Here is a 27,429-nt window from a genome sequence, read left to right on the forward strand (position 1 = left end):
CAATGGTCCAGAGAGAACTGTAACTGCAAGAATATAGATGCTTCAGCTCCTGTGATGAACTTAAATGGAAAGATGACCTTGTACAACATTCCAGGAGTGCAGCGAGATGTAAAATGATGAAGCATTCAAGGCTAATTGCCGTTACTGTATCTACTGCAATGCAGGAGACAGGCAACGAAACAAATGGGAGGCTTATTGGAGGAAAAACTGGGCCTGCTTTTAGGCAAGCTTACTATAATTTTTCCAGTTTCAGGAGCTGATTGCCCTGAATAACATAATGAGCATCAGAAGCTTCTTCCTTTTCAAACTCAGGAAACATTATCTGGGAGTAATAGCCAAGATACATTAAATGGCTCACTGGCTCTGCTAGGGATATTACTTTCATAAGATATGAAAAGCTTCAGCTGAAGCCTGAAATAAATTCTTTCCTCAGAGAAAGTCCCATAAGCTTTCTTAATCCATCACACGTGCCCCAGCTGGATCACAAGATAAACTGGTCAGTTACTTGATTCAAATCCACAAAGAGCTTACCCATCCATGCAAAGCACATCCTTCCAGAGCTTACTGGCCTACTTACCCCCTCCCTTTACAACACTTTCCACCTCCCCAGCATGAAGCTGATCAGTCACTTCTGATTCATCTTTCTCCTGACAGACATCAAGGTCATTCCCCCTTCACAGACTGGCTAGACCAGTAGAACTCCACACACATCTTTTTGCCTTGTCTACTGAGACAAAAAACTGCAGAAGTATTGCCCAGAGGAAAATTCGTTTACCTGTGATTTAGCCCCTGGAGTCATAGGCGCACTGAAGTTATTCAAGTCCCAGATGAAAATTTCAGAATCATTGGCTCCAGAAGCCAAGAGGTTACTCTGTACAAAAAAGAAAAGCTCAGCTGAGTTTCCTGCTCACAGGGAAAGAGGATAGACTTCTTAAAAATATATGTAAGCAAAATCCCCAAAATCTTCCAAAGTCAGACGGGAGCTGCATTTCACAGCCACTGGTAAGTAGAAAGACATTGCTTGGTTTATAAACCAAGCACATCTCCAGCCTCCGGGCCTTGAGCTGTGCCATGGTACAGACTAGCTTAAAATTTGTCTGGTGAGCTATACGCTCAGGCAGCTGCTGTCACTCATCACGAAACTCTGCCGCAGGCCTGGAGGCCACTGACTCTGGCCAGCTGAGCCTTTGCCCTGCATCCCAGCACCAAAGACATTTCTTCAGAGAAAATGCAGGCTTCCCACAAGGGTCTGCAGACAACTTTCAGTTTGCCTTTGTGCTACCATGAGAACTTGTGTTCTGTTCATCACTTGCTTATGCTGCAGTCCCTTCAAGAGTGATCAGAGCCTCACTGAATTAGACATCAAATGAACAAATGAAAAAAAGTAGTTCTGATTTCAGACAAGTAATGGTCTAACATGTAACAGTATTAGAAGACATGTTTTTACAGAGAAGTAAGAGACTTGATCAAGATCACAGGGGAATTCAGTGGCAAAGCTGTGAACAGATCCCAAATCCAAGACCCAAACCAGCCCTGTGTCACAACTACCATGCCTCTTTCAAGTTAAAAACGGTTCCTTCAGTTTATAAATCTCTATACACAAGGGAAAAACACATCTTTTAACATGGAGGTTAACTTTCCTTTGGTTAAAAGAATCTTAATGTTACATACCTGGAAAGGGTTCAAGTCAAGAGCTCGCACAGGACCTGAATGCTTCTCTGCCTGCCCAATTACAGGCTCACTCTTTGAAGCCAAGATCCGGTGCACACTGTACATTGTCAGGACACCATTATCCCCTCCACCAATGATCACTCCAGAGGACTCTGGAGACCCATTTCCGAAGTTACCCCAGATCAGCTTATGAAACCTAAAAAAGAAGAAAATAAAGCTGGTGTAGGCCCCAATATTTGGTGGAAGGCAAGACACCCTCTGCATTACCGAAAACCACATCCATGTTCTGATCTATCAAACATAACCATCAGTCCGCACCATTTCCCTTTTTAAGAGGACTGTGGCTCCTGCATGAAAAAAGAGAGTTTCCTTCCAAAGACTTTTAAAGGGAACTTGCAAAGGAAAAGCTTGTCTTTCTCTTTTTTTTTTTTTTTTAAATGTTTAGGACCTTATATGGAACTCGGTGGGTGAAATCCTTTAACTTACACTATGAAGAAAATTAGAGGACTATCTGCCTTCCTTTCCAGAGCTGTTATCTGCAAAATATGTTTATCCCCTTTAAAATCTGCTAGTTACAAATCAAGGCTGTATTTTACAGTGGATGCAAATGTCACCCACACTGATGAGCCTAAGAAATCACCTTGTATCAAAAAGCTGGAAGATAAGTTTCACTGCCTCTAGTGTCTTTACTGAAAATCATTAGCCCCAGCAAATTCACATGATATGGAATGACTCTAATGAGTGACCACCATAAGTCCTTCCAGATTTCTCCAATGGTCCGACTTCTGTACTTTCACACCCACCAAGATTTGTGTCAGTGAAAATGTTCGATTCTTGAAGACAGAGGTCAACTGATCCAAAAGATCATGCTTTACATCCTCAGAACATGATCTCTTCCTCTCCTTTCTTGTACCCGAAAAACCCTTTTCAGTTCCAGTGATTGATACATCAGTATGAGACTCTAGTACCTGTTTGAGGCAGACAGTGTTCCTTTCTGCTTCATGTCCAGAGAGGGATCCCTGAAGTCAACCTCAAATATTTCCAAGGTGGCATTTGTACTGAAGGATGCATCCAGCTGCTGGGCAGATGTTCCTAGCAAAAGTATAAGGGCAACACAAGTGGGCACTTCTTTCAAGAGCACAAGATACAAAAAGAGCAAGGCACTAGAAACCTGTTCTTCATAGTCAACACAACCCTGGTGGTGTGCTCGTTCAAGGAAAGGACATGTGTGAACACCTCAGAAAAAGGAACCAACAATTATGACAAAGACTTTGAAAGAAATTAGAACTGAAAGAAATTCTGGGCACCAGGGTCACTGTTGCACAAATAACTTTCTCTCTTTAGATGTAATTCATATACCCTCTTCCAAGCAGCCAGAGTTTCTGATATTAAGCCTTTATCTAAATTAAAAGTGCAGTTGTATCATGAAACCCAGCTACCATTATGATCCAAGACACTTTTGTACAGTGTTCCTCAACCATGGTCAGATATCTTGATCAGACCTTCTAAACTTAGCCTACAGCTGAAGTTCTTCAACCTTAGCCAGCTAAACACCCCCCAGTGACCCAGAGACAGCTGGCAGTCACACAGCGGTGGCTTCCTTTCTTTGCCCTCGTTTACAGAATAAAAGCTAAAAATATATTTAACATTGCCTAATGGGACAATGACAGGCAAATGGTCACCCAGTTACCAGTGGGATGCTTTGTAACTGCCTATGGCATGGAAAGTGCCCAGGAGATTATTAAAAGGCAGTACAAATTATGAAACTATGCAGTTTCTGATCGAAAGCAGAGTGAAGCCAAAACCTTTGGTCCAACCAAAACTCTGGCCTTATTAGAGAAAAACAAAATAGACTGTCTACCCCAAAAATAGTAATGTTGCTTGTAAGGCAACAGCTGAACTTTTGTCACTTTCTTTTGACAACCATCCAGTCAAAGCAATATGGCAGTGCTGCAAACCCAGGCAGGAGACAGAGCTGAGTTCTCACGTTGGGCAGACAATCCAGGCTGTCAGTTCCGCACAGACACTAAACTCACCTACTGCCAACAAAGTGAACAGGCTGACTGTGTCTCAGGAAATACAATTACTATAACAAAAGTGAATAATGAATAATATCAATAAAACACAACTTTAAGGTTTTGCAGAAGTAATGCAAGTCAAATGTTAACCAAAACAGGCAACTTTAGGGAGAAGAGGTTTCTATTATTTGATTGTCAAGCCACATGATAATGTCTGAAGACCAACAAAAATAAAAGTGAACTTAAATGAACATAATTAGAATGAACTTGTCAAGTACATAACGTTATTTTGTTTTACTTTTCATAGCAAGCAAGTGCTGGAGTTCATACAGACTTACTTAGAAGTGAGATGTAATAAAAAAGCCAGGTATTCACTCTTTGAAAAATCACTATCCTTTAAGGTGTCAAAATTAAGCACAAAAGTAAACCTCTGCCAGTCACTTTAAAAAAAGTAAAGGCTCTAATGTTTTCGGTATATTGCTTGTAAGTCTTCCAGAGATTATTAAAATGGGAATAGTTGAAAGTTACAAGTAATACAACTCTACATAAAATCTCTCTGTGACTCATACTTTAATACTAACAAATTGTGAAGAACTTTACCTGTTGCTAAATAAATGGGGTGGTTCCTTGCTGGACTCCACGCCTGGACAGCTGTTCGCTCAATTTCCTTTAACTTCATTTTCTAGGCTCTAGAAGAAATTTCACACAGTGGTTAAAATAGCCAGGTAAAGTCAACATGAAAATAATTGCACCAGTGACAAAATATGCCCCTTACCAAGGTATCACGAGAACAAATTTCTCTCAATAGAGAGAAGCTACTTGCTACTTCCTGAAGCAGTGGATACCGTTTTACTGGAATGAATTAGGGTATTCTATAATTAATGAAAATAAAACACAATCCCAGCTGTCTGATCCTATATTTTCTTTCATATATAGTACTCTCTTTTCCGTATACCCCAATTACATGAGAGTAGGAGAGTTTCAGAAAAAGGAAGGGGATGTAAATTAAACGATGTGCTCAAGTCTTCAGTCCAGGCTGATTTAAATCAGCTGCAGAAATTAATACGAACAAATGTGTTTGCAAAGTACTAGTTGTTCTCTCTCTGGACAACCTGATGTCAGCACAAATACAGGCAAAAAGGGAGCAGAAGGAATCTCGGGGCAGGCTAAACTCCAAGCAGAAAAGTGACGTGGCAATAGAAAACAAAGTGCAATGTTATCATGTGCTAATTCAGTTAATGTACTTTGTTCTCGCTCCTCTGAGACGCAAAAGAAGAAAAATCGTTTGACTTTCTGCTTAAGGTTGTAAATGGTAGGAGAAGGTGAGAGGAAGTGATCCAGAAGTATCTACTGGGTATCAATCTCAGCTCTGACAACAGTTCTTTTTATTTACTCTAGATAGATCAATTGACACCTGTAAAACACAAAAATACAACTTCCCCATGTCACTGGACAGAGATTAGTTAGGCAATAATGTAGCAGGTTAATTGAAAATCAAACATCAACAGCAGGCAGCCAGGAGGCTGCAAAACTGAATATAAATACAAAATATTGTTCCACTTGGATCCCATCCTTGCTGAGGAGGAAGCACCCAGCACCTCTCCACCCCAGACTATGCCCAGGCCTTCTAGGCATGTCAGCAATGTAAGTGATGTGCAGACATATCACTCACAGGCTAGTGGGGTCATAACTGCTCTCATGAGCAGCTCCTAAACCTTTTGAGCTTGGCTGCAGTGCAGTCTTTTCACTCTAGCTGATCAGAGCTGCTAACTACGCACTCAGATGATATCATGCTGAAGAAAGTAAAACTGTCAGCAGGCAGCACAGCAAAACACTCTGCCTCTTGCCAGCTTGCTGTGATTAACCTCTCCTGGTGACTTGACACTGTTTGTGTTAGCCGGGCTGGTGGTTAAACCACAGTCTGCATTCCCTCGCCCTCTCTTCACACGCAGGGCTACAAGTGTCAGTGCTTCCGAGTTTGGCCTTACTCAGGCCAGAGTACGGATGTGTATTCATAACCAAGTTCACAAATGCAGCTTGCTCTGGCCAGCCCACTGTCTGGTCAAACTACCCCCAAAAAAACCCACCCGGTTTTGAAAGTCTTCTGTCATCTTGTGGCTTATATGAAGCTATGGCCTCCTGACACCCACACAAGAGGAAATCTGATCAACATTACTTATTGGGCTTGGACTTCCTGGCTAATAACTCCACACCCTTTTTAGGGTTTCCTTTCCACCACCAGTCAGAAGATAAGGGCATCCTCTCTCTCCTCCATGCACTATCAGGATATGCTGTTTGATTAGAACTTATTTAATGCTTTTTAGCATTAAGTCTGCATCAGTATCTCCCAAAGCTTAAACTGTCCATTGATATTCTCACATTAACCTTAACCCAACTTAGCTAAGGCCCAGATGAATCTGAACAGAATGCTTGTACAATAAAACAAATGTGACTATTTCCTTGTGTAGCCCAGGAATACAAGTGGAAAGGTCACCTCCTCATCATGGTAACAGATCTCTAAAGCTTACTTTCCTATATTCTAGCACACCCTTTGCAGGGTAGTCATTAGAGCTCCATCGCATTCTGTCTGCCTAGATGCTCCAGTGTCCACTCATCTGTCCCTCATACAGCGCAGGAACACTGTTCAGGTCTCCTCTATCAGCAGCAGGGAATGAAAAGGTGAACCTGCTAGCAACAGCCTACTGCACCAGGCACTGCCTGACTCCACTGATGTGGAGGAGCAGGACAGCTGGTGTGTTCCTCGCCAGTCCCTTTCTCACCTGCTCCTCCTCCAGTTACAATGCATCAGCTGCAGGAGCTGGCTGTACATACAGGCCTCAAGAGAGCAGCTTCCCTGCAAACATTATTAGACAATAGCCAAGAGACCTCTTCCCTCTAGTAAATTAACTGGTAAGGAAACAATGAAGAGCGTAACCATTACAAACTTAGCCAGGTGAATGGTACAAGCTCCCACTTCTTACCCTCTGTGCTGGACCAACTGCGTGGCTGGCACAATTTGCACTTAACACACAAAGACAAGCCACAAAAATGTGCAGAATAGTATTGATCAATTGTCCAGCTTTTCTTGTCAACAGAGTATTTTGCATAAGAAAGTCAATATTCCTGTTCTCTTTTCACAGACTTCAGTCAGGACAGAACATGAAGATAAAGGGTCTTGCCCGTGGTAGCTCACCTAGACATAGGAAAGTAAACAAGGCACCGGTGGCTCAGTTGCAGCAGAACAGCTGTAGAAGTGCTGGATCAAAGGTACTAAACAGGTACACCATGTCCCTGGTCCTCAAGGACAAGCAGCAGTAGGGCAAACAGACTCAAGAAGGCCCACAGGAGATGCATAAGAAGCCAAAAGATCACAGTATCACACTGTCTCTTAAGCACCCCCTATCAGTTCAGCTCCATTGCAGCTGAAGGATGCAGCAGCATCTCCTCCTTAAATCAGTGGGCTCTGAGTTTGGAAGGGAAGGAAAAAAAACCAAAACAAAACCAAAACAAAACAACAAAAAACCCACCAACCAACCAATAAACAAAACAAGCCTGATTTGAGCCTTATTCTTAGAGAAGTGATGCTTTTATACACTGTGCATGTCTGTATCCAGGACAAGACTCGCAGTCCTTAAAGCAGGAAAAAGCCCTTCTTTAGCAACCTCTTGCGGCTGTCTGAGAAAAAAACAGAAGCAGCAAACGCTTCCACGGTAGAACTTTTAGGGAGAGGCTGCCACTTGCTGTCATCTCCCAAAACAGCACCTCAGACTTCTGAGAAAGCTCATGCTCTTCTCAGGACCTCTAATTAATTAATCATGACAATTCCGCCTACTCCTCCTACAGACATCCGATTACAGATCTAACTTATTAACGAACCTCAACCCCAAGGGGAGTCGCAGGACAGAAGCAGCATTTCTCTGCAGCCTCCCCTTGCCGTGGTTTCCTGCACAGTGTCCTTAAAAGGTAACACTGCAAAGCAAAACCCAGCGGGTCAGAGCACTCCCCGCCACTGGGAAATGGAGAGCACACAGCTGAACAGCAAAGAGTAAAAGTACATGTTCTTACATCATGATGGACCATGCAGACAATGCTGACACAGGCAAAAATTCCTCACCTATGCTAATTTGAAATACTTGTGGCTTTACAGTACATTGTAAAAGACCGTGGGTGTTGTATCACCTAATCGACCCTCGAAGCTATCACGATAATCGTCCCTGACATCACGCTAGTAAGGCCTTCTCTCTTGCACCACTCAAATACTGTCAATCAGAAATCTCCTCCTACCGACTTTCCCAACCCTCCTCTTGCCACTGGGCACCCAACCATTCCTCTTCGAAAAGTTCGTGCTGATATTGGACTTGATAGTCTGATTCCCCTTAGCTAAAGGCGAAACTTGGGCAGAACAGAAAAGGCTTGTCCAAGGTCACCCTGGTGACAAGCAGCCACCCTACAAATACAAAAAGGCCTCTCAGCCATGACACAATGGTTAAGACACAAACCGTCCTACAATCTCCACATCCCACAAATTTTTGTCCTGCCCCCTCCCTTTGCGCTGAGCAGACGCGCTCTTTCCGCAGCTCCCCAGTACCCCGTAGCCGGGCTGTTCCCATGAGTGCTTATTATAAACCCCGATTAACGAGGGCAGAAGGCACAGGCGCTAATCTCAGCTAATCGTTGGTGGTTGCAAGGTGGGGTTGTTACAGGGTAGGGCTCAGCACATTCCTCTGTGACAGCTCCCGTGGCACCTAAAGAAACTCCTCGTGCTCTGAGCACTTTCCAAAGCCACCGCCGAGTGCCACAGCACCGTACCGACGGGAGCGCGCACACGCCTCTGTCAGCTTGCTCTGCACAACAGCGTTACACGGTGTGACGGTGAAGAGGGAAGGTCCCGGAAGAAAGCATTAACTCCTGACACCGGGTGTCACCGAACAGGCTCTGGGCTACGCCAGAGGCCTCTCCGCGGCCCCGGTCAAACAGCCCGGCCCCCCCGCCTGCCGCTGCGCGGAGCCCACCCCAGGCAAGGGGGAAGCGAGCTCCGGAGCTGCCGGGGCAGGGACGGAACCCCGGGACCTGGGGACAGAGCTGGCACGGCGACACCGGGGCGGGCAGGGCAGCAAAGCCTTGGCGGGTGGGGACGGTGGCGAGGGGCCCGGCGGGGCAGGGGCGCGGCAGGTGGGGCTGGGCGGCCCCCGGCCCCCCGGCCCCGGTGGCGAGGCTGAGGGCCGGGGCAGCAGCAGCCGCTGGCACCAGCAGCCGCTGGCACCAGGCCGAGCGGAGCGGCGGGGGAGGGGAAGGCGGGCGCTGCCCTTACCGGCTCGCTGGCCGTCCCGAGCGGCTCCCGCAGCTGAGCCCTCGCGACGGTGGCCGCCGGGAGCCGAAAAGGCCCCGCCCGCGAAGTGCCGCCCGTGGCTCCGCCCCCGCGGCGCCGGAAGGAGCGCGTGCCGCCCGCCCCGCCGCGCCTGCGCAGCTGCGGCCACAGCGGCGGCAGCGGGGTCGGGGTCGCGGCGCGGGCCGGGGGGCGCCGCCGCAGGCACAGGTGCGAGAGCCCTTCCCCGCAGGGGTGTCCCGAAAGCGTGCGGGGACTGACAGGCGCTGCTGACAAGGTGCGGGGTGTCTGTGCCTCCACCGCAGCACCACGACCGGGGCCCCACGCGGGGCTCCCAAGCCAAGAGGCTCTGGGGCACCTTTTCTGCTTTTTGAGATACTTGAATTTGCTCCGTCCACTGCTCCAAAATGGTCCATGCTGTAGGACAAGGGCCACCCCTCAGAACTTTGCCTCAGTACAAATCCAAGCTTTCCTGGGAGGGCAGGCAGGAGGGAAAGGCACAGGGCTTAGGAATATATTTTCCTAAAAACATCTGAGTTGCCAGGAAAACAAACCAACCAACACAAAACAACACGAGACAGAAAGACCCAGACCGCCCTCCCTCACCTGTCTCTCATTTTGAAAAAAATTTTGCCTATGCTGCAAACCCCATTTTTAAGGATTTCTGAGCCGTATTCTCAGCCCAACCCATTATGCCTTCCCCATGAAGAAAAACATCACCAAGTTACTGGTTAGATCCAGACAGGGTGTGAAGCTGCCCAAGGAGGAGGCAGCAAACGACACCTGGGCAGGGCAGCCGTGCGGTATGTACCACAGTCAGCTGGATGGGCCCTGACCTGCCTCGGCAGCTGCTGCGCTGTAATTTTACACACACCAAGATAAGGTTCCTGTTGCTGCCCTGATCGTTTTCATTTTACTTCAAGATTCTTACAACTCTCACAACATTATACATAGCACTGTCACACAGCTGCTGTGGAATGGTAATTCTTACTCAAGCATCCCTAAGGAGCATTTTCTCCTGCAGACCACTTTGTAACAATTCAGTTTCAAGGTCCCCATAGCTCGAAAAAATACTTAAAGCCTTCTGGGGTTAAAACATCAGCGTCCATAACTTAAACGTAAGCATTTCCGTAAGTAGAAGAGGACAGCTTACAAAAGCCAGGAGGAATAGTGATCGTTCAGCACCTCCAAAGAGGTTCATCCTATTTACACACAAGTATTTGTATGTCCCAGCATTCAATTATGTAATTCCCTCGAACATACACCCTTATAGAAACCCCTACACAGAGATCAAGCTGTCCTTTAGAATCTGGGGTGAAAAATCTTTATAGAATGAAAAAATCATCAATCACTGTCTTCGAATATCTGCTTCTCGTAAACCACAAACCTACGAGTCATGACAGTGTGTTGAGAGAAGGGCACAGCATCCCGTTCCCAGGAAGCACCTAGAGGAGCCCAAGCCTTTAGCGATCCATGATCCTGCAGCCAGACAGTGGGGTCTAACACACAGCACAGGGGAGCTGAGGAAACTTTCATTGCAAATCAGTGCTTGAGGTACTGTCGCCTCCAGCAACAAGAGGAAAAAACTATGGGAAGAGTGGAGCTGAAAAAATCTAGGAGGTTACTAAAATTGCACATGTAACTTTCCCAAGCAAACTGCTGCTGAAGCCATAGGAGGCCCTAGACCAGTGGTTTGCAGCAAGACAGGCAGGCTCCATGGGTCAGACAGAACTCCAGCCCTGGTGGATGAGCTCAGGCCATACAGGAGCAGTTTGGGCATCTGTGCTCTTGGACCAAAGCCCAAGCACAACAGAACAGGTCTGGCCAGAGCTCATTAGCCTTTTTCTATCACTGCTGTCTACAGTCTCTGTGCCTTACTAGTGCTCCCTACCGGTTGTGCAAGCTGCACTGAAGAGGTCATCTAAACCAGGAAGAGACCAAGGCCAAATCTCAGTAAAGACAGACAGTTATCCCCACTGTATGAGACTCTCAAGTACTGGTACTTGCCAGTCTGATTCTGTCATTTCACATTAAATTATGACACTAGTCCAATTCTAAGCAGCACCTGCAGTAAGCCACTTGGTAACAGCCAGTATCTCCTACATAAACAGGCTTAGCCAAGCAGTGTTTGTTCACAGGGTACATAAACTAGCAGCAGTCCTAGGACTGCACTCAGAACTTTGCCCCACAGGCATTAGCCTGCTTAGAAAAATGGCAAAGGTCATTCGATTTCATTGACATTGCTCAGCCCTCTGAAACCAACACAAGACAACTAGCACAGTAGGTATCATCAATATATTTCACTGCAGTTAGGGGTTGAACATTGAAGAACAAACATTAACATATGCCACAGTGAACACTAGAGAAGATGCCATCCCCAGCAGAGCTGACACAGGAGAAACACGTCACTTCCAACAACTTTCAGATTTCATAGTGCGTCACCACTGGTGGCTCTTTATTGGGGTCTCCTCCTCTCTCCAAATACAGGTCATTGAAGGGATATTGCTTCGGTCCCTACAAGGAGAGATAAAGAGTGGCAAATTCACCAAGCAGCTTAAGGGGCTGGGGAAAGTGTCTCATCCCATCCCACCCCCACCCAAATCAAGGCTTATAACTAAAATTTCTATTTAAGTGCTTCAGCAGGAATAGTACAGTACAAGGAAAGTAAATTCAGAGATAGATTTCTTTGTACAAACACAGGTCCTTTAACAGAAACATCAAGGTGGTCTTGCATTTAATCTTGACCAACAGTTTGTCTCACAGCATCAGGATAATATACTGCAGAAGCCGTCTGTGTATTCAGATGTATTTTTCAGAAGTACATTCCAAACCACCCAGATCATGAGGTTACTAAAAACACAGGGCAAGAGAAGAGATAAACATCTCCCTCGTGCAGATGCACACAGGGGAGAATACCTAGACCGAAGAAGGGATACTGTAAGAAGCATAACTTAAAATTAGTTCCCTGTGAACAAGAATTGCTCACTATGGAACAGAACCTGTGAGCTGAGCCCAGCCAGTCTGCAAAACAACTCAGGCTGGATGAGGCCCCAGGACATCCCTTGTCCCAGCCCCTGCCAGCAGCAGGGTTTTGCATTCACACTCATCACTCAGCTTCAGCAAAGCCACTCTTCTGGGCATCAGCAGTGACAACAAACACAGCTACTTCTCTTCCCTTTACCCCAGCGTGTCACTCACCACAGGCCTGTAAGATGGATAGAGCCCTCCAAGACCAAACATGATCAGCATGGTACTCAAAAAGATAAGGAAGTGTCTGCGCATGATGTGCCAGGGAACTGGAGTGGGGGATGTATCAACACGGTTCCGAATATACATGTCAAAGTCCCAGTGCATCTAAAGAACAAAGGAAAATGGCTGCACATTTACTGACAGTGCTCAAGCTGCTTTTACCAAAGAAAAAAATGCTTTACAACATTTACAAAACTGCCAGAAGTTGTTTCATCTCCACCTCGCAAGTGGCTTGAAGGAGATGAGTGATCTACCTACAGTCACTGCAAGTTGTCACTTACACAAACTCAGCACTCCAAACTCCATCCTATGTTTATACCAGGCAATATGCTTAATTGTAGGATAGCAGGAGTTTTTATTTATATACATGATCACTCCACCTTCAATTCGTTCCCCAGCACTGTTGAAAAGGCATGGTATAAATCGGTACCTGCATTTACGGAAGTTCAGTCACACACTCAAATAGAAGCAGCAGTGTTACTTCAAGCAAAGAAGCAACTACCTGCCACTTGGAAGCTGGTACCTCAAAACAGGTAGAGCACCTGCCACTGTTACTCCAAGGCAAGTGCAGGGCTGGTAGCAAGCAGAAGGGCATTTAAGCTTCTGCCTTGGAGTATACATAGGGAAGAGTCCCAAGCGTGTTCTGCCTATAGTCTGCTTTCGCATTAATGAGAACAGGGACTCATTAATTTGTAGCTCAAGTACTGCCTCTAGCTCCCCAGCTGTCCCCTTTGGACACAGCTGTTTGCTGTCAAACCCAGACAGCCAGACTGAGCAGAATCCAGTTGCCTGAACAGAGGAATCTGCTGACACTTGGACTGACCCCCCCATCACTGCCAACCCCATGTGAAAGGGCACCAACACAGGCCTTCCTGTACCAAGCACCACAACAACACAGAATCACCACGGGTTTTTTTCACATGCTTCTACAATCATTATAACATGCACTTCAAACTTCACCATGGTACACATGCTATGATGTTCTTGCACGTTTACACTATGATATATCACATACACATGCTTACATAACCTCTGCTTTCATAGATGAGATCTCCAGTCAATTACCAAGTTCAGTAATCACAGTTAGACTGCAGTCATTCATAGAAAGACCATGCGCTAACTCAAAAGTTAGTCCTGACAAGGAGTTTGAGGAACTTAAGATTTTGAAAGTTGACATAAGTGCTCTATTCATTCATTTTTCTTAAGGATATCTTGCAAAGTTTCTTCAGAGAAACCTCCTTATTTGTATTCTGTCCCAGAACAACCCTGGAGTAATAGAACAGCAATAGCTACTTCCATTGTACTAAGAGGACTTTACTCAAACCATGGCTTCTTTGCTAAGTGATTCTGAACTAAGCTCTCATACTAACTCAGATCAGGCAAAGAAAATGCATGAGATTTTCCTGTTCCCACAGAGAAACTTAAGTCTGTCAAATCTCCCTCCTCATATATGAGGTTAACATTCCTCAGCACCTTCGAAATATTTGCCCTGATGGTCACAGTCTCAGTCTCCCTCCAACTGACTGTCCCTGCTTGCACGAGCAACATGCACCTGCACTTGACAATGCAATTACACAAGCAACTAAACAGAAAGCACTAACAAGATATGCACGTTAGTATTTCCTGACAGTAGCATTGTAATCCTAATGAAAAGTGCTACTAGCATTCCTACCGGCTGTCCCCAGTTATGCCTCATGTCTGGCTGGTCCCACTGGTACCAGGGGTCTCTCTCATGAAGAGACTTATCAGGGAGCTTAGGATAGTCACCATATCTGTGAGAAACAGACAAAAGCCCAAACACACAACAAATCTGTATTAATTTAGATACATTTTGTATGCGACACTATAAGACAGTCCTACGGAAACCTAAGGCTTAAACATTTATTTTATAGGTTCTGCATATATAGATTTTTTAAAATGCATACACGCAACTAGCACAATCATCACCTTGATACCAGTCATTGTAACAGAGATCCTGAAACTGGCCTTTTGGGGCTATGCTAGTTGGATGAAAATGCAAGCTTAACTGAAATACAGAACCCTAGTTGTCTAGCACTTTGCGCATCTCAAAGTATTCCCCAACTTTTAAACATCTGAAGCCCATATTCCAGAGATGGCCTTTGGTTTATCCCTCTTAGCCTTGCATTACAAGAGCATATGAAGTCTCTCATACAATATTTTATTTACACAGGCCTCCAGCTCGTTCCATTAGTTCCTATTTTAAAACACACACGTGTGCCTTCAAAGCTCTAAGCTCACAGCATCACCGGGCGTTCGCCAGAGACTGCCAACATGCGGGACCTCCCCACAGGGCCGGAGGTGCTGGCCTTGGCCGCGCCCCCGGCTGCAGCGCCACGGGACCCCCGGCTCACCCGAACCCGTCGTCGGGGTAGGGCTCGTAGTCCTCCACCCGCATGTTGTACTTCTTGGCGGCAGCTGCCCGCTCCTCCGGCGTCCGCGGGTACGGCCCGGGCAGCAGGTCCTTGGACATTTCCGAGGCTGGCGGGAGAGCAGCGAGGCCGGGTGGGCGCGGGCCCCGCCGGCAGCCGCAGCCAGGCCGGGGAGGTCGCGCAGCCCTCACGGCCCGGCCCCGGAGTCACCGGCCCGCCTCCCCCAGGACACCCGCCCGCCGCCGGCCGCCGCCCCTCCGTTCCGGTCTCCCCGCTCACCCGCCCGCGCCCCCGGGGGCGCCACCGCGGCGGCCCGCGCCGCCCACAGCCGGGCAGCCGCCCGCTGCCAGAGGACACCGCGGAGCCCGGCAGCCGCCATCGCCTCCAGTGCGCAGGCGCGGCCGACGGTGGCCGGTAGGGCCTCAGAGCCGGGACGGGGGCGGGGCCAGCGCGGGGGCGGAGCCAAGGCGGGGGCGGGGCGGCCCCAGCCACCGCCTGTGCTGCGAGGTACGACCCCCTCGGCCAGGGCATTAATTAATCAGCTGCTGTTCCTGTAATATTGACATAAGAGCTAATGGACGGAAAGGGCATCAGTGCGGTATTTCGCTCTGGCTGTCGCGGTCTGGAGCGGGCCGATGGGAATTGATGGCAGGTGTTAGGTCCAGACGCGGGGCAGCCAGGTCGATGCTCCATCGGGCCAGTGCCACGGTTGGCAGCGTTATGCAAATTGCCTTCTTTGTATCGGTACCAATATCATTAACATTAATACTCAAAAGTAATCGTCTTATCTCTGTGGAGCCAGGGAAACGTGGACAGCTGAAATGGCATGTTAATTTAGTGATGCTATTCTTCAAATGTAAGCAATATATTATTGCAGATAAAATCAATATGAACATTAATGGATTTTGCAGTTTACTTCATTATGTAAACTCTGTAGTAGTTGAACTCATTTTCCTTCAGTTATTCACATCAACCATAATGGGTAATGTCTCTATAACAATCTACATTATAAACCTTCGTGGATCAAAAACTATCATGGACAATTTATCATTAAAGTCACTCCTTCTAATAACAACATTAATCGTAAACCTACTAATTGAACGAAGATAGCAGTGAACCACAAAAATATATGTGATATGCAATATGCTTGAGGTGGGGGCACTGTTGCATGCTAGAATGGGATCCCTTCACTTATCCCAAAGAAAGGCCTTGTCGTGCTGTTTTAGGGACAGTGTCTTAATTTAGCCAACTCCCTTACAAATGAGTATGCAGTAAAGTTAGTGTGTCAATCAGTTATTTAATAAAGTTACTGACTCAGAGCCCAGCCCTCTGCTACAGAGGCTGCTGGTGTTTTCCGTGGAGCAGCACTGGGTGCCCGTCCCACTCCTGCAGTACATGAAGCTTTGGAGACAGCAGTGTGGTGCTGGAAGTGGGAACCTTGGGCTCCTGGCTGCGGCCTCGGTCTGGGCTCAGAGCTCGCTGTAGGCTTGCAAGGATGTTGTAAAATACGCTTGCAAGTACGTTGTAAAAATTTTCTTAGCCGGTACAGGAGTAGTGCTGTAGATTTAATGAGTGGGAGGGTGCTCATTTTCTTAGAACTAATTACGTTAATAAATTCTGGAATGGCAGAGAAAAATAGATTTCATTATTCTCATGAAGGCAAAGCGTTATACAGCTGGAACAGCAAATCCATCTACTGTAAGGTGAAAACCATTGAATGCCAGAGACAGAAATTTTCTGAAGAGGCGGCGCTTCCTGTGGCACTCATTCTTGAAAAGGAGCAATCACCGTTCTTGCTGCTTACAGATTAAAAGCAACATGTAGGCTTTGTCTCATCAATAGCTCCAGCCCCAGGCACACAGTTCATGAAGTCTTGCTAAAATGATGTAGCTGCATGATGGCCGTTCATCATCAAAAGGTGGATATTAGTTACAGTGAGCTGCAGTATATATTTTCTTTCTTGTAGCAAGTGTCAATTCAGCCTCTAGTTTCCAGGCACGAACCCCAGCTGTACGTTCTCTATGGCCGGCCCGCGGCCAGCGCCGGTTCGTGGCTCCCCCCGGGGCCGGGCGGCAGAGCAGCGGCGCTCCCGGGGAAGAGCGCCCAGCTGCGGGCACACAGGGTGGCGGGGCCCGGGGCCGCAAGGGCCCGCACGAGGCTTCACAGACGCTCCCGTCCCCTTTCCGCCGTGGGTTTTCTCCCGCGTGGACTCCCACAGACGTTCCAAAAAAAAGTGTGAAAGGCAGCGGGGAGCAGAGGCCACCCCAACCTCCTCCCCGCGCGGGGCCGCTGCTGCTGCCGCTGCCTCCTGCCCCCTCCACGGTGCCTCCTGTGCCACCCGCCTGCGCCCTTCACTTCCGGCGTTGCCACGGGCGGGAAACTTCCGCTTCCGACTTTCTGGTTCCGGGTTCTCCGGTGGAGGCGGCGATGGCGGCGGCCTCCTCCTCCTCGGCGGCGGCCGCGGGGCCCGGCTGGAGCGACTCCCAGTTCCGTCGTTACTCCTTCGAGACGCGGCCCATCCCGCGGCTCAGCCACAGCGACCCCCGCGCCGAGGAGCTCATCGAGAACGAGGTGCGCTGGGCAGCGGCGGCCCGGGGGCTGCGGCGGGGCCGGGAGGCTTCGCTCCGCCGCACCGGGGTGCCAGGCCGGGCAGAGCAGGGCCCGCGGAGCGGCTCGCGGGGCTCTCCCGGGTCCTGCTGCCGTCCCGGCTGCGCTGCCCGCCGGGCCACCCCGCGCGGGGCCGGTTGTTGCCGCCGCACCGTCCCTCTCAGCTGTAGCGGACGTTTCTTTTCGCTGCCGCAGTGTTGAGTCGTGAAATTTACAGGAAACGTGTAGTTTAAGTGCTCTGTTGTGTGGATGAAAATCGTGGAAATGCGTGAAACCATGGGCACGTGCTGGTTGTTTTCTAAGCGAGAGTGGCCACAGTTGTGAAGGTTGCCTTGCAATAGCAGGTCTTGTATTGGTTCTGGACAAGCTCAATCCAGTTTTGGTAAGATTGCTAGTGTTTTGTTGTGGGGTTTTTTTGTGGGTTTTTTGTTTGTTTGTTTGTTTTAATAAATCCTGCAAGCCATGCACAACTTGGAAACACAGCAGATATCATTCTTGTCTAAGTTGCCACTATTTATAGGTGAGGAGACAGGTGGACCTTGTCTTCCTTTTGCAATGGTTTTTCTTTTGGTGTAGAAAAGATAGAGTAATGTCAGTTTTTTAATGACTGAAGATTATCTGCGATCCATTAAGAAAAGATGTGAGTGCTGTCTCTGTTTCTGGATTCAGAGGTATCTTTCTGCCAGCATTGACACCTTCATAGCTGAGGCTGGAAGTGACCAGACAAAATCTGCTGTGTCTGTTTGCTACATGGCAGGATCAAGTATGCCTAAAACTGCTCCCAGCTGGCGTGTGTTTAACCTCAGGTGTTACAGGGTAGCTAAGTAGATAGTGGAATCTGTCCTGTTGCTACCAGGAGCTTGCTGTAGGAGCAAGCCACCACTTTCTCACTAGCACAAGGTATCTGATTACTCTAAATGCCTTTTCCAATTCCCTGTTTTCAAAGAGAGCTTGTGTGGTTGCAATAATGAATGTGATCATTCTCAAGTTCAAGAAGTCCTTCAATCAATAAACTTCCTGTTTCTCTCCAGGAGCCAGTGGTGCTGACAGATACAAATCTGGTTTATCCTGCTCTGAAATGGGACCTGGACTACCTCCAGGAAAACATTGGCAATGGGGACTTCTCAGTGTACAGTGCCAGCACACACAAGTTTTTGTATTACGATGAGAAGAAGATGGCCAATTTTAAGAATTTCAAACCCAAGTCGAGCAGGGAAGAGATGAAGTTTTCTGAGTTTGTGGACAGACTCAAAGAAATACAACAAAAAGGGAGTGCTGAGAGGTAAGTGATACACGGAGGTTTCTCTGATTCTGCAGGTCTAAGTAGGGAGTAAGTTTCTCTCCAGTGAGTGATGATTAAAATCTCTCAAACTTTTTATTTTTTTATCACCCTGCTTTTCCTATAGGGCTGCTACTTGACAGCAGCCTTGTTACCTGATAAAAAAGTCATACCATTACTTAACTGTTCACATTATCTGCAGAGACCTTTTTGTTTGTTTGTTTCTCTAATCCTCTACGTCTAAATGTAAGTGTGGCTTTAAAGTAACTTGGTACTGAAATGCGCTGGGTTTCCTGAGCCCTTTTTTGCCCTCACGCACTTCTAGTATAAGAGGTAACTCACTGCAGATGAGTTGGAGTGGTGACATTTATTTGGGGATTATGCGTGAGTGTGTTTGATGTTCAGTAGTGGCCAGTCTGTTTGCAGTTTCCTCTTCCTGCACTGTGAGGGGGTTGTTCTTGCTCTAAAATTATCTTTTTACCTTGTGATTGTTCAAGCAGATCTAAGTTCTGTTCCTTTCTGTACTGGAAAATCTTTCAGCAAAGTTTGGGTACTTTCTGAAACCACTTCCATGGGTGTTCATGGTGTGTGATGTTAGAACAGAATCTCTAGGAGTTATGTCTCTTTGGTTTTGAATCTATCTAAAGAGATGCAAATATAAGTCTTTATGTTCATGATAAAGCTTAATACTTGATTTCTGTTTGTCTCTGGGAAAATACAGGCTATATCTGCAGCAAACACTGAACGACACAGTTGGAAGGAAGATTGTGGTGGATTTCCTTGGCTTCAACTGGAACTGGATTAACAAACAGCAAGGGAAACGTGGCTGGGGTCAGCTGACTTCTAACTTGCTTCTTATTGGCATGGAAGGTAAGCAGGTTCCTCTGGCTGGAGGAGAAGGGGAGAAGATTTGCTCAGCAGTTGTGTATTTCCATTCCAGAAAGTCTTTCAAATGGTTTTTCCACTAGTTTCTAAGTGTTCCTTCAGAGCAGGTAGTTTAAAGCTTTAGGGTGGGAGTGGACTGTTGTCACAACTTAACTTGGATTGTAGAGAGGAAACAACCAAAGGAATAGCCTGCGTTTCTCCAGGGCTGTACTGTGAGTACCTGGATGTAATCTGCTCATAGAAAGGCTCTGTGTTGAGGTATGGTAGGTGCTGGTAGGGCTGTGTTTTCAGTAATTGCGAATCATATTCTGAGACCTGTTTATTTTTGGAATGATTCAGATGCTGTAGATTTAAAATGCTCAGAGTCTGCAGATTTAAAATGCAGAAGGATTTGCAAGTTAAGCAAAGTTAGTCTTCTGGACTTTTCTTAGCATGCATGTCTGCCCAGGAGGAAACATTGATTATTCTGTGAAACATTTGTTCTTATTTGAGCTGGTACACTGGGGAGGAATTCTTTCAATTAAGAGCTGAATTTCTTCTTGGAAGATTAAAGCGCACTGCAGAACTTGAAGATGGATAAATCCTAAAAATATCTGGATAGAGTGGAATTCAAAATCCATGTGGAGACTGACTCATAGGTGCCTTAGAAGACAGAGGTACTACTACGGTGTTGACAAGGAGAGCATTCTGAAAAACTGGGCAAGGAACATACATGGTTTTGTGAAGTGGGATGGCCTATAATCAGTGTGACTGTCACATCCAATTATAATTGTCCAATTATAATTACTTGGCAATTCATGGCTGTTCAGTTCTGACAGAAGATGGTTTTTCGTATTTGCAACAAGTCATACTCAACTTACACTAGTTTGCCACTTGTTTTGCTTGCTGAGACATAAAAAATTCCATATAAAAGCACCGTACCAACACATCCATACAGGTCATAATATGATTACTGAAATCCTGTTATCGACAGGTTACACACAAGAACCAAGGCATTGCCTTGAACCAGTGTGTGCTAGAAAAAGGTCTGTCTTTACAGGAGTACATGATTGTATGATCTCTTTAAATAAAACGTTATGGGGTTAACTGTTATCTTAATTCTCTTGAGTAAAAATATATATAAAGAGCAAGCTAAAAGAGTAATCTCTGAATTGGCAAACAGCCTGAAAAACATAGTTGTGAGGGATACAAAATGACCCACTGTATTTAAATATTTGATTAAATTTAAGATGTAGTGGTTACAGTCAAGCTTCATAATTGTTAATCAGACTGAAGAGGCACTGTTGGGAGCTCCAATGACAAAGAGATTTGTTTACTTATTTTCTTGCAGAACTACTGGGACTTTTTTCAAAATCAGACCGTTAGACTTATTTTCTCTAGACAAATAATTTTTGAAAGTCCTTTCCACAACTTGTCATCTAAACAGAGTGTTTTATGAAAAAGCTTCCCATCAACATTCACCATCTGCTGTTCATGGAAACAAGCTGGGAATCCTAATCCTGTGGAGCATAAGTTGCTGAATATGGATTTAGAATGGATTTTAAGTGGGACAGCAACTGCTCAATAAAGGCTGGCTGATAGAGTGATCAGTTTGTAACATTCCTGCGGTCATTTTCCTTGTTTAGTTTTCTGAATATGTGAGAGTGTATTTATTGTCCTTAGCATAGAATATAAATTGCTTCCGTCTTTCGTACCTGTACATGAGAGTGTCTTGATTATCGTCTTTTCTCTCTGTGTAGGGAATGTGACACCAGCACATTATGATGAGCAGCAGAACTTCTTTGCTCAGATTAAGGGTTACAAGAGGTGTATCCTGTTCCCTCCTGATCAGTTTGAATGCCTCTACCCTTATCCTGTGCACCATCCATGCGACAGACAGAGTCAGGTGAGAGTGGCAGATCTGTTCTCTTCTCCATGCCAAAAAAGGGCATTTGCGAAGATGCTGGGTGGAGGAAGCTACACTGGATACTGCTTGCTGAGCTTTTGCAAAACCTGTGTTCAGATCTGTTAAGTGGTGAATATACTGAGAACACATAGAAGGACTGGTGTTTCTGTTCATGTCTGGTCCTGACTTGCAAGTGCTATAAACATCCAGCATAACTGGGCTTCAGTTGCTGCCTTCTCTGTTCTGTTTCATCAGTCACTTGGTCAAACACAGATTTGCTCAGAGAAAAATGACAGGACTCCTGTTGAAGTTGGTGGTACTTTGTGGGGAGCTGCAGGGACCTTGCAGTGGATTTAAGATACAAATAGGAGCGTAAAAGCCATATAGGGAAGATTAGGATGATTTGATACTGAGAACCAATAATGAGGACGGTCACTGCAGGAAGTTGTTCTGAATTTCTTAATGTTTTCTTCTGTTAGGTGGACTTTGACAATCCTGACTATGAGAAGTTTCCAAACTTCCGGAGCGTGGTTGGCTATGAGACAGTGGTGGGTCCGGGGGATGTGCTGTACATACCTATGTACTGGTAAGGAGGATGGTGAGACTGCACAGTGACCAGCAAAGAGAGGTTTAAAAGGTCTTTTGCTTAAAGTTTTGGGTTGGCTCTTAAGATAATTTTGTTTTGACTTCTCCAGCAAGTGTGATATTTTCCGTGATATCTTGAGCCAATGCACCTCTACTTCCTATCTGTTGGATGGGAGTGGTAATTCTCCCTGACACTACGTTATTGTGTGAGTACTCCACTAATGTGTATGAGAAAAGGATCTGTATCTAAATAAGGAGAGCTTTCCGGAAGTTCTGAGGTCTAGATGATGGAGGTATAGGGCAAGGCTTGTCTAATGCTGTCTGAACTCATCCATCCAAGATATTTCACTGTAAACTACAGCCATAGTTTCTTTTTTTTTTTTTTGTGTGTGTGTGTGTGGTTTCCATGCAGGTGGCATCACATTGAGTCTCTCCTGAACGGGGGGATTACCATCACTGTGAACTTCTGGTACAAGGTGAGTACAAGCACCTTCCTGCGCAGCTTGGATAGCTCTATCCCAGGGGATTCTTTTTTCAGGTAGAGATGTATCAGCACTTGTCAGTATGAGAACTTCATTGCACCAAATCTTTTGCTTTAAAGCTGAAAGCTACTTTGTCCTTTTTGAGTGGTGCATGAAGAACTGTGTGGCTGGGAGAAGGTGGAATAATCTGCCAATTTGGGATGCATGCAATGAGCTATTTTTGATATTTCAGGGTGCCCCGACCCCAAAGAGAATTGAATATCCATTAAAGGCTCATCAGAAAGTGGCCATAATGAGGAACATTGAGAAGATGTTGGGAGAAGCCTTAGGAAATCCACAAGAGGTACAAAAAAGAGCCATATAGTCACCGCTGTTGAAATAGTTATAGCTTAATGCAGAACTCGAGATGCCAACTATTTGGCTCTGCAGGTGTCACAGTGAGGGTAGGAGAAAGCAAGCTTACTCTGTTGCTGTGAATGGTTCTTCCTGCTGTCTTCAGAAGGTCATTTGGCTACAAAAAGGCAAGCTCTTTAATTTATCATTCTGGAGAGGACCACTGCAAACAATGGAGTAATTGTTCTTGGATGTGGGGGAAGGTGTACTTTGGCTTTGGGCACTGCTAGGGAAGTGTTGCTCCCAAACTCTCCGTAACTTTCTGTGCAGCGACAGTACCCAGTATTTGCCAAAAAAGTGAAACTGTTGAATCCAAATCTCTTAAATAAGAGAAATATCTTCTATTAAGTTGTGTGCTTCCCCCTTAATGCACACCTTAGTCATCTCTGAATTCCTTGCAATTTTCACTGTTATTTCAAGCAAACAGATTGAAGTAATAAGAATATGCTTTTGAGGATCTGCTGATCTGAAAGTGTAAATACTGGATGTGAATGGACTGTAACCTTTACCATTGTGCAGAACCTACTTTTTAGCACGCTTATGTGAGATCATGCTTCTCCCCTGAGATTATCTTACTGCTGTAGCATGCTGAACTTCTCTCAGTGACCACCAAGTGCTGAGAAATGTGAGTAGTCTTAACTGAAAACAAAACCTTAGCAAAATCATCGGTCCTGTCCTTCCTTCCAAGTGACCCCAAAGACCAGAGGGCATTCAATGAGTAAGAATGTTCCTTCTCTGCCCTGAAAAAAGCAACCCCTGAGGACTGTTGGCTCCTTTTAGTAATATCTACTGAGAAATCACAAATCTAGGGTGAGAAGTGAAAAAGTTTCAAACAACTACTATGGATGCAACGGTTTGGTGACAACTGAAGTTGGATGTTGGCAGAGAACCCTGCAATTTTGATAGGGTATTTGAGGATGTGCTCAAGGGCGCCCTAGTGTTTTATCTAGAAAATACTTCGAAACTGGTTTGATATACCTCAGGCTCGGTTTGTGTGCTGACACCCTTTGCCCCGGGGCAGTCAGCTCATAAGGTGTTGTGATGCAGAGGGAGCAGGCTTTGCAGTTGCTATTTCTGTGTAACTGTCCCAGCTAACAATCTGTTTTTGCTTTCAACAGGTGGGTCCCTTGTTGAATATGATGATTAAGGGACGATACGACTAATGCCTGGCTGCCCTAGGTGACTGATGTTGGAGCTGCTTTGTTCACAAGCAATGGAAGATACTGAGCGCTAGTATTGCACGCAGCACTTAACAGACTGATGGGTTGCATAGCCCATCCTTGCCCTACTACAATAAAGGGGGCTACTGGAACTGCAAAACCGTTAGTACCCCATTCATCCTCCACTGTCATCTAACTGAACCTCCCGAGAAAGAGTCTGCACTTATTGGAAGCTGGATTCATGCTCACTAACTTGGTTTTTGTCCCTTTGCCCTGGTTGCCACAAGGAACAGGGCTTCTGGCACGTAGATGTGTCGCTTCAGGATTTTCAGGCGTTTGAAGACGAGCTTGGAGGAGAACCAGGGGTGATCTTGTTTCTTGGGCCTCCTGGCTGGGTTTATGTGTTGGTGCCTGCAGTGGATATAAGATGGGAAGTGACAGGTTTCACAGTCCTCTGTTGTTAGGGGACCTGTCCACACTCAACTCTGGCACCTTTTTGTGTAATGGAAATGAGCATGTGAGATGGCCCGTGTGTGATGAGCAGCTGGACAAATGATGCAATTTCTTCAACTTATGACATTTATGCTTTGGACTTAGTACAGGGTAGAGACCAGAATCAATTCATCTAGTGTGTGAGCACCAAATCCTCTGCTCTCCAAACAACATCTGTGTTGTAGGAATCTAGATAAACCTCCTTTCTGACAGCTCTCTCTGGGGAGCGAAGGCTTCTCTTCCCCCTCTTCTGAAGCTGCAGTGTGGTTAAAAGGGGATGTAGCATTATGAAGGGAGATGCATAAATACCAGGGCACTCTCCAAGTCTTGAATGATTAAGCCACGTTTTTAAATGAAATTCCCCAGGGGTGCCAAGCTAGACTGTCGAAACACGGTGTCAGATAGGTACAAAGCCTCCTTGCTCCCCACCAGGGGTGCTGGCTCCTCGGACTAACATGGGAAAGTGCCCTTTTTTACTGAAACTGCAAGAACTCAAGTGTGTGTGGCTGCGCACAGGTGCGCATGTTTGTGTGATGATGTGTGGCTCCTGTCCATCAGTTAAATCCATGCCAGTGTGTGGTTCCCTTCCTTGTACAGCCATGTTAAAGAGGTCAGGGCTTTCTATTTAAAAGTGGTTAAGTTTATCTTGATCCTTTTTGTGTTCTGGGACTTGACATGGCAGGCCGGTAAGTGACAAGACCAGGGCACAGGAACCAGATAAGCCTCTGTTTAAGAGTTCTCAGCAGGCACCCTGAAAAATCATTTTGCTTTCCTTCTCCTCCTCTTCCATACAAAAGCTTTAGGCTCATATGGAGTCTGACTTTTTGTTCCCTGAGGTGTGCTGCACCCTGCTTTGGGGGGTGGTGCAAAGGTCCTATGTATTTGATGCGGTTGTAATGAGTCCCAAGAGCTAGAGGTGGGAGAAGCTGTTTCATAGCCTGTATATCTCATGCCAGAGAATAGTGAGGATTTGTTCCGTTGAGACTTGGCAGTGTTTTCCCTGTTGTTCTTCAGGGCGTGTTCTGACATGGGATTCTGATAAAAGTGTTGAGGACACGCCACTCAAGAAGTGCTCTGTCTTTGGCCTCAGGTCCCATCGTTTGTTGGTACAGCTCATGCACCACTCGCAGTGAGCTTGTCTTGTACAAAGGTGAAGGGCTTCTCAAGCAGGAGGTCCCAGGGGCTAGTTTTCTGGCTACTTTATAGGTCAGAGGAAATGAAGTGTAATTGGTAGCTGCAGGGTCCTTGTTTAAGAAATATATCTGTGTCACTGAGTAGTCTGACTGACATGTTACTTGTTGCAGACTCTCCAGAGCTGTGGTTAGATCCAGACGAAGGTCACTCAACTGGATACTTAGCAATGCTCAGTATTTGGGCAGGTGGGGAAGCAGGCTAAGCTGCTGACTCTGGCCAAAAGCAAGGCCTTCCCAGGAATCCTGGGCACATGCCCTTGGTTGAAAGATGCTCAAATGAAATCCCATCTCTGTGCTATTTATTCAGCACATGGTAGTCTCCAGTACTAGTTGCTAGACACCATCAACTCTTGAAGCTCAGGGTGGGAGTTCATATCCCATGTGGAGAGAGAATGGTACTTAGAGAACTTTAGGATCCTTTTTTTTTTTTTCTTTATTTGCCAAAGGTCTAACTTTCAAAGTGTCTGAACAGGTTTTGCTGCACTTGACTTTGTGAAAGCTCATTTACAATGCACTGATGGACTGACTCCCCCCCTTCCCTTTTCACCTTGTGCTTTCAATGCCCCTTGCCATGGTCTTGGGAAGCTGTGTGTGTTCTCTGCTGGGGGTGTGTGTGCAGGGGGTGGGGTGTGACAAACACACGGTACCTTCTGAAGTGTAGTTCTTAAATACAACCAATGTTGAACAACAGAACTGTGTGGCTTTTACTTTGTGAGTTTCTGTCTGAGAGAGCTGTATAAGGAGATGTGCATATAAAGCTACCTTTTAGTCTTTCTAATAACTCCACTTGGGTTCTTCACTGGTGAAAGCTGCTGGTCTCCAGAACTACCTTCAAAACAGCAACACCAACTGCACTATCGTGTCTCTTCACAGCTTTCCTCATACTACTTCCATAAGTCTGAAAGGAAGGCTGGGGATAAGATGGTATCCTTGAACCCTGTCAACAACAACTGTTGGTGGGGAAGGATCAAATTCTCCTCCCTGCTCACCTGAATGCTGTAACCATGCTCTGGTCACTGATGGGATGACACAGCAAACTACACTATCAGGTCTAAAGAGTTCTATCAGTTGCTTATCCTTTGGGATACCTTGTCCTCCATTTGGTGGTTTATCCGATTCATACTTTGGTCAAGGAGATTTTCAAGGGAGGCTTCCTCTATGTACTTCTGCTGTATGTTAGCAGCCTTGGGTGGTGGAGTCCTCTCTACCTAATAAAGACACAGGTTATTTTATGATAATATTAACTACAGCAGTCTTGGCATCTAACCATCAGTGAAATGTTGGCTAAATCTGAACAAATATCTAATGTGTAGTAAAATAAGGAAGAGTTGAATAGAGATTAGGGATGTTGGGGTGGTGGGGAGAGAGAGAGAAGAGAGAGAGAAAAAGAGATGACTGGCTGAGCCTGGGGTATCAGAACTGGTATTCTCTTCTCACACCCTCAGGCGATAAAGCAGGTCCAAGGTGAAGCCAGCGGGTCAGGATCAGGGCCAGGGTTGAGGAGGTATGAGACACAGCTGTCTCTCACAGCTGGGACAATCCAAGACAGGTGAGGGTAAAGGGGGAGACACTCAGCATCAAAGCAGCTATTGAAGGAAAGGCCTGGGCCGAGACTGCTGTTTCTTTTCTTTACAGCAGTTCTTAACGAGCAAGCTGACCCTGAACTCAGTCAACTGCTCTTTAGTCCTAGAATGGGGATGTTGTGCTCAGGGTCTCTACAATCTCGTGGCAGGCCCCTGTGTTGATGCATGATCAGCCCATGCTGCCGTCCCAGCCCTGAGAAAACAGCGCAGCAACTGCAACAGAGAGTGCTG

The 27,429-nt window shown here is 46.2% G+C and overlaps 3 protein-coding genes across 4 annotated transcripts in view; 1 reads left to right on the forward strand and 2 right to left on the reverse strand.

Moving 5' to 3' along the window:
* Nucleotides 1-9,075, reverse strand: part of SEC31B (SEC31 homolog B, COPII coat complex component) — a 37,292-nt gene extending 28,217 nt beyond the window's left edge. For both annotated transcript variants that reach the window (XM_065639512.1, XM_065639510.1), the window contains exons 1-5: nt 9,001-9,075; nt 4,290-4,378; nt 2,640-2,763; nt 1,672-1,867; nt 776-871 (exon numbers count right to left, since the gene is read on the reverse strand). In XM_065639512.1, coding sequence (XP_065495584.1) covers nt 776-871; nt 1,672-1,867; nt 2,640-2,763; nt 4,290-4,368 — 495 coding nt within the window. In that variant the 5' untranslated portion in view covers nt 4,369-4,378; nt 9,001-9,075. The remainder of the gene's footprint in view (nt 1-775; nt 872-1,671; nt 1,868-2,639; nt 2,764-4,289; nt 4,379-9,000) is intronic.
* A 2,220-nt stretch (nt 9,076-11,295) lies between these two features.
* NDUFB8 (NADH:ubiquinone oxidoreductase subunit B8) lies at nt 11,296-15,036 on the reverse strand. The gene is made up of 5 exons (XM_065638979.1): nt 14,934-15,036; nt 14,637-14,763; nt 13,937-14,036; nt 12,214-12,369; nt 11,296-11,529 (listed from the first exon to the last, which is right to left on the reverse strand). The coding sequence occupies exons 1-5, from the start codon at nt 15,031-15,033 to the stop codon at nt 11,437-11,439; spliced, it is 576 nt and encodes a 191-aa protein (XP_065495051.1). The 5' UTR covers nt 15,034-15,036; the 3' UTR covers nt 11,296-11,436.
* A 2,001-nt stretch (nt 15,037-17,037) lies between these two features.
* HIF1AN (hypoxia inducible factor 1 subunit alpha inhibitor) lies at nt 17,038-26,308 on the forward strand. The gene is made up of 8 exons (XM_065638980.1): nt 17,038-17,225; nt 18,293-18,543; nt 19,262-19,410; nt 21,165-21,310; nt 21,790-21,896; nt 22,308-22,371; nt 22,610-22,720; nt 23,889-26,308. The coding sequence occupies exons 1-8, from the start codon at nt 17,082-17,084 to the stop codon at nt 23,931-23,933; spliced, it is 1,017 nt and encodes a 338-aa protein (XP_065495052.1). The 5' UTR covers nt 17,038-17,081; the 3' UTR covers nt 23,934-26,308.
* The last annotated feature ends 1,121 nt before the right edge of the window (nt 26,309-27,429 follow it).

Source organism: Caloenas nicobarica, chromosome 7 (assembly GCF_036013445.1).
Source record: "Caloenas nicobarica isolate bCalNic1 chromosome 7, bCalNic1.hap1, whole genome shotgun sequence".
Lineage (NCBI taxonomy): Eukaryota > Metazoa > Chordata > Aves > Columbiformes > Columbidae > Caloenas > Caloenas nicobarica.

Bases quoted from the DNA above. Each gene is read 5' to 3' on its own strand.
- NDUFB8 (XM_065638979.1), bottom strand. From the start codon at position 15,033: ATGGCGGCTGCCGGGCTCCGCGGTGTCCTCTGGCAGCGGGCGGCTGCC. The intron at 14,037-14,636 runs GTGAGCCGGGGG...TGTTTCTCACAG, and splicing joins TACCCCGACGACGGGTTCGG to ATATGGTGACTATCCTAAGC. The intron at 11,530-12,213 runs GTGAGTGACACG...CTCTCCTTGTAG, and splicing joins ATCCATCTTACAGGCCTGTG to GGACCGAAGCAATATCCCTT.
- HIF1AN (XM_065638980.1), top strand. From the start codon at position 17,082: ATGGCGGCGGCCTCCTCCTCCTCGGCGGCGGCCGCGGGGCCCGGCTGG. The intron at 18,544-19,261 runs GTAAGTGATACA...GGGAAAATACAG, and splicing joins CAAAAAGGGAGTGCTGAGAG to GCTATATCTGCAGCAAACAC. The intron at 19,411-21,164 runs GTAAGCAGGTTC...CTCTCTGTGTAG, and splicing joins GCTTCTTATTGGCATGGAAG to GGAATGTGACACCAGCACAT.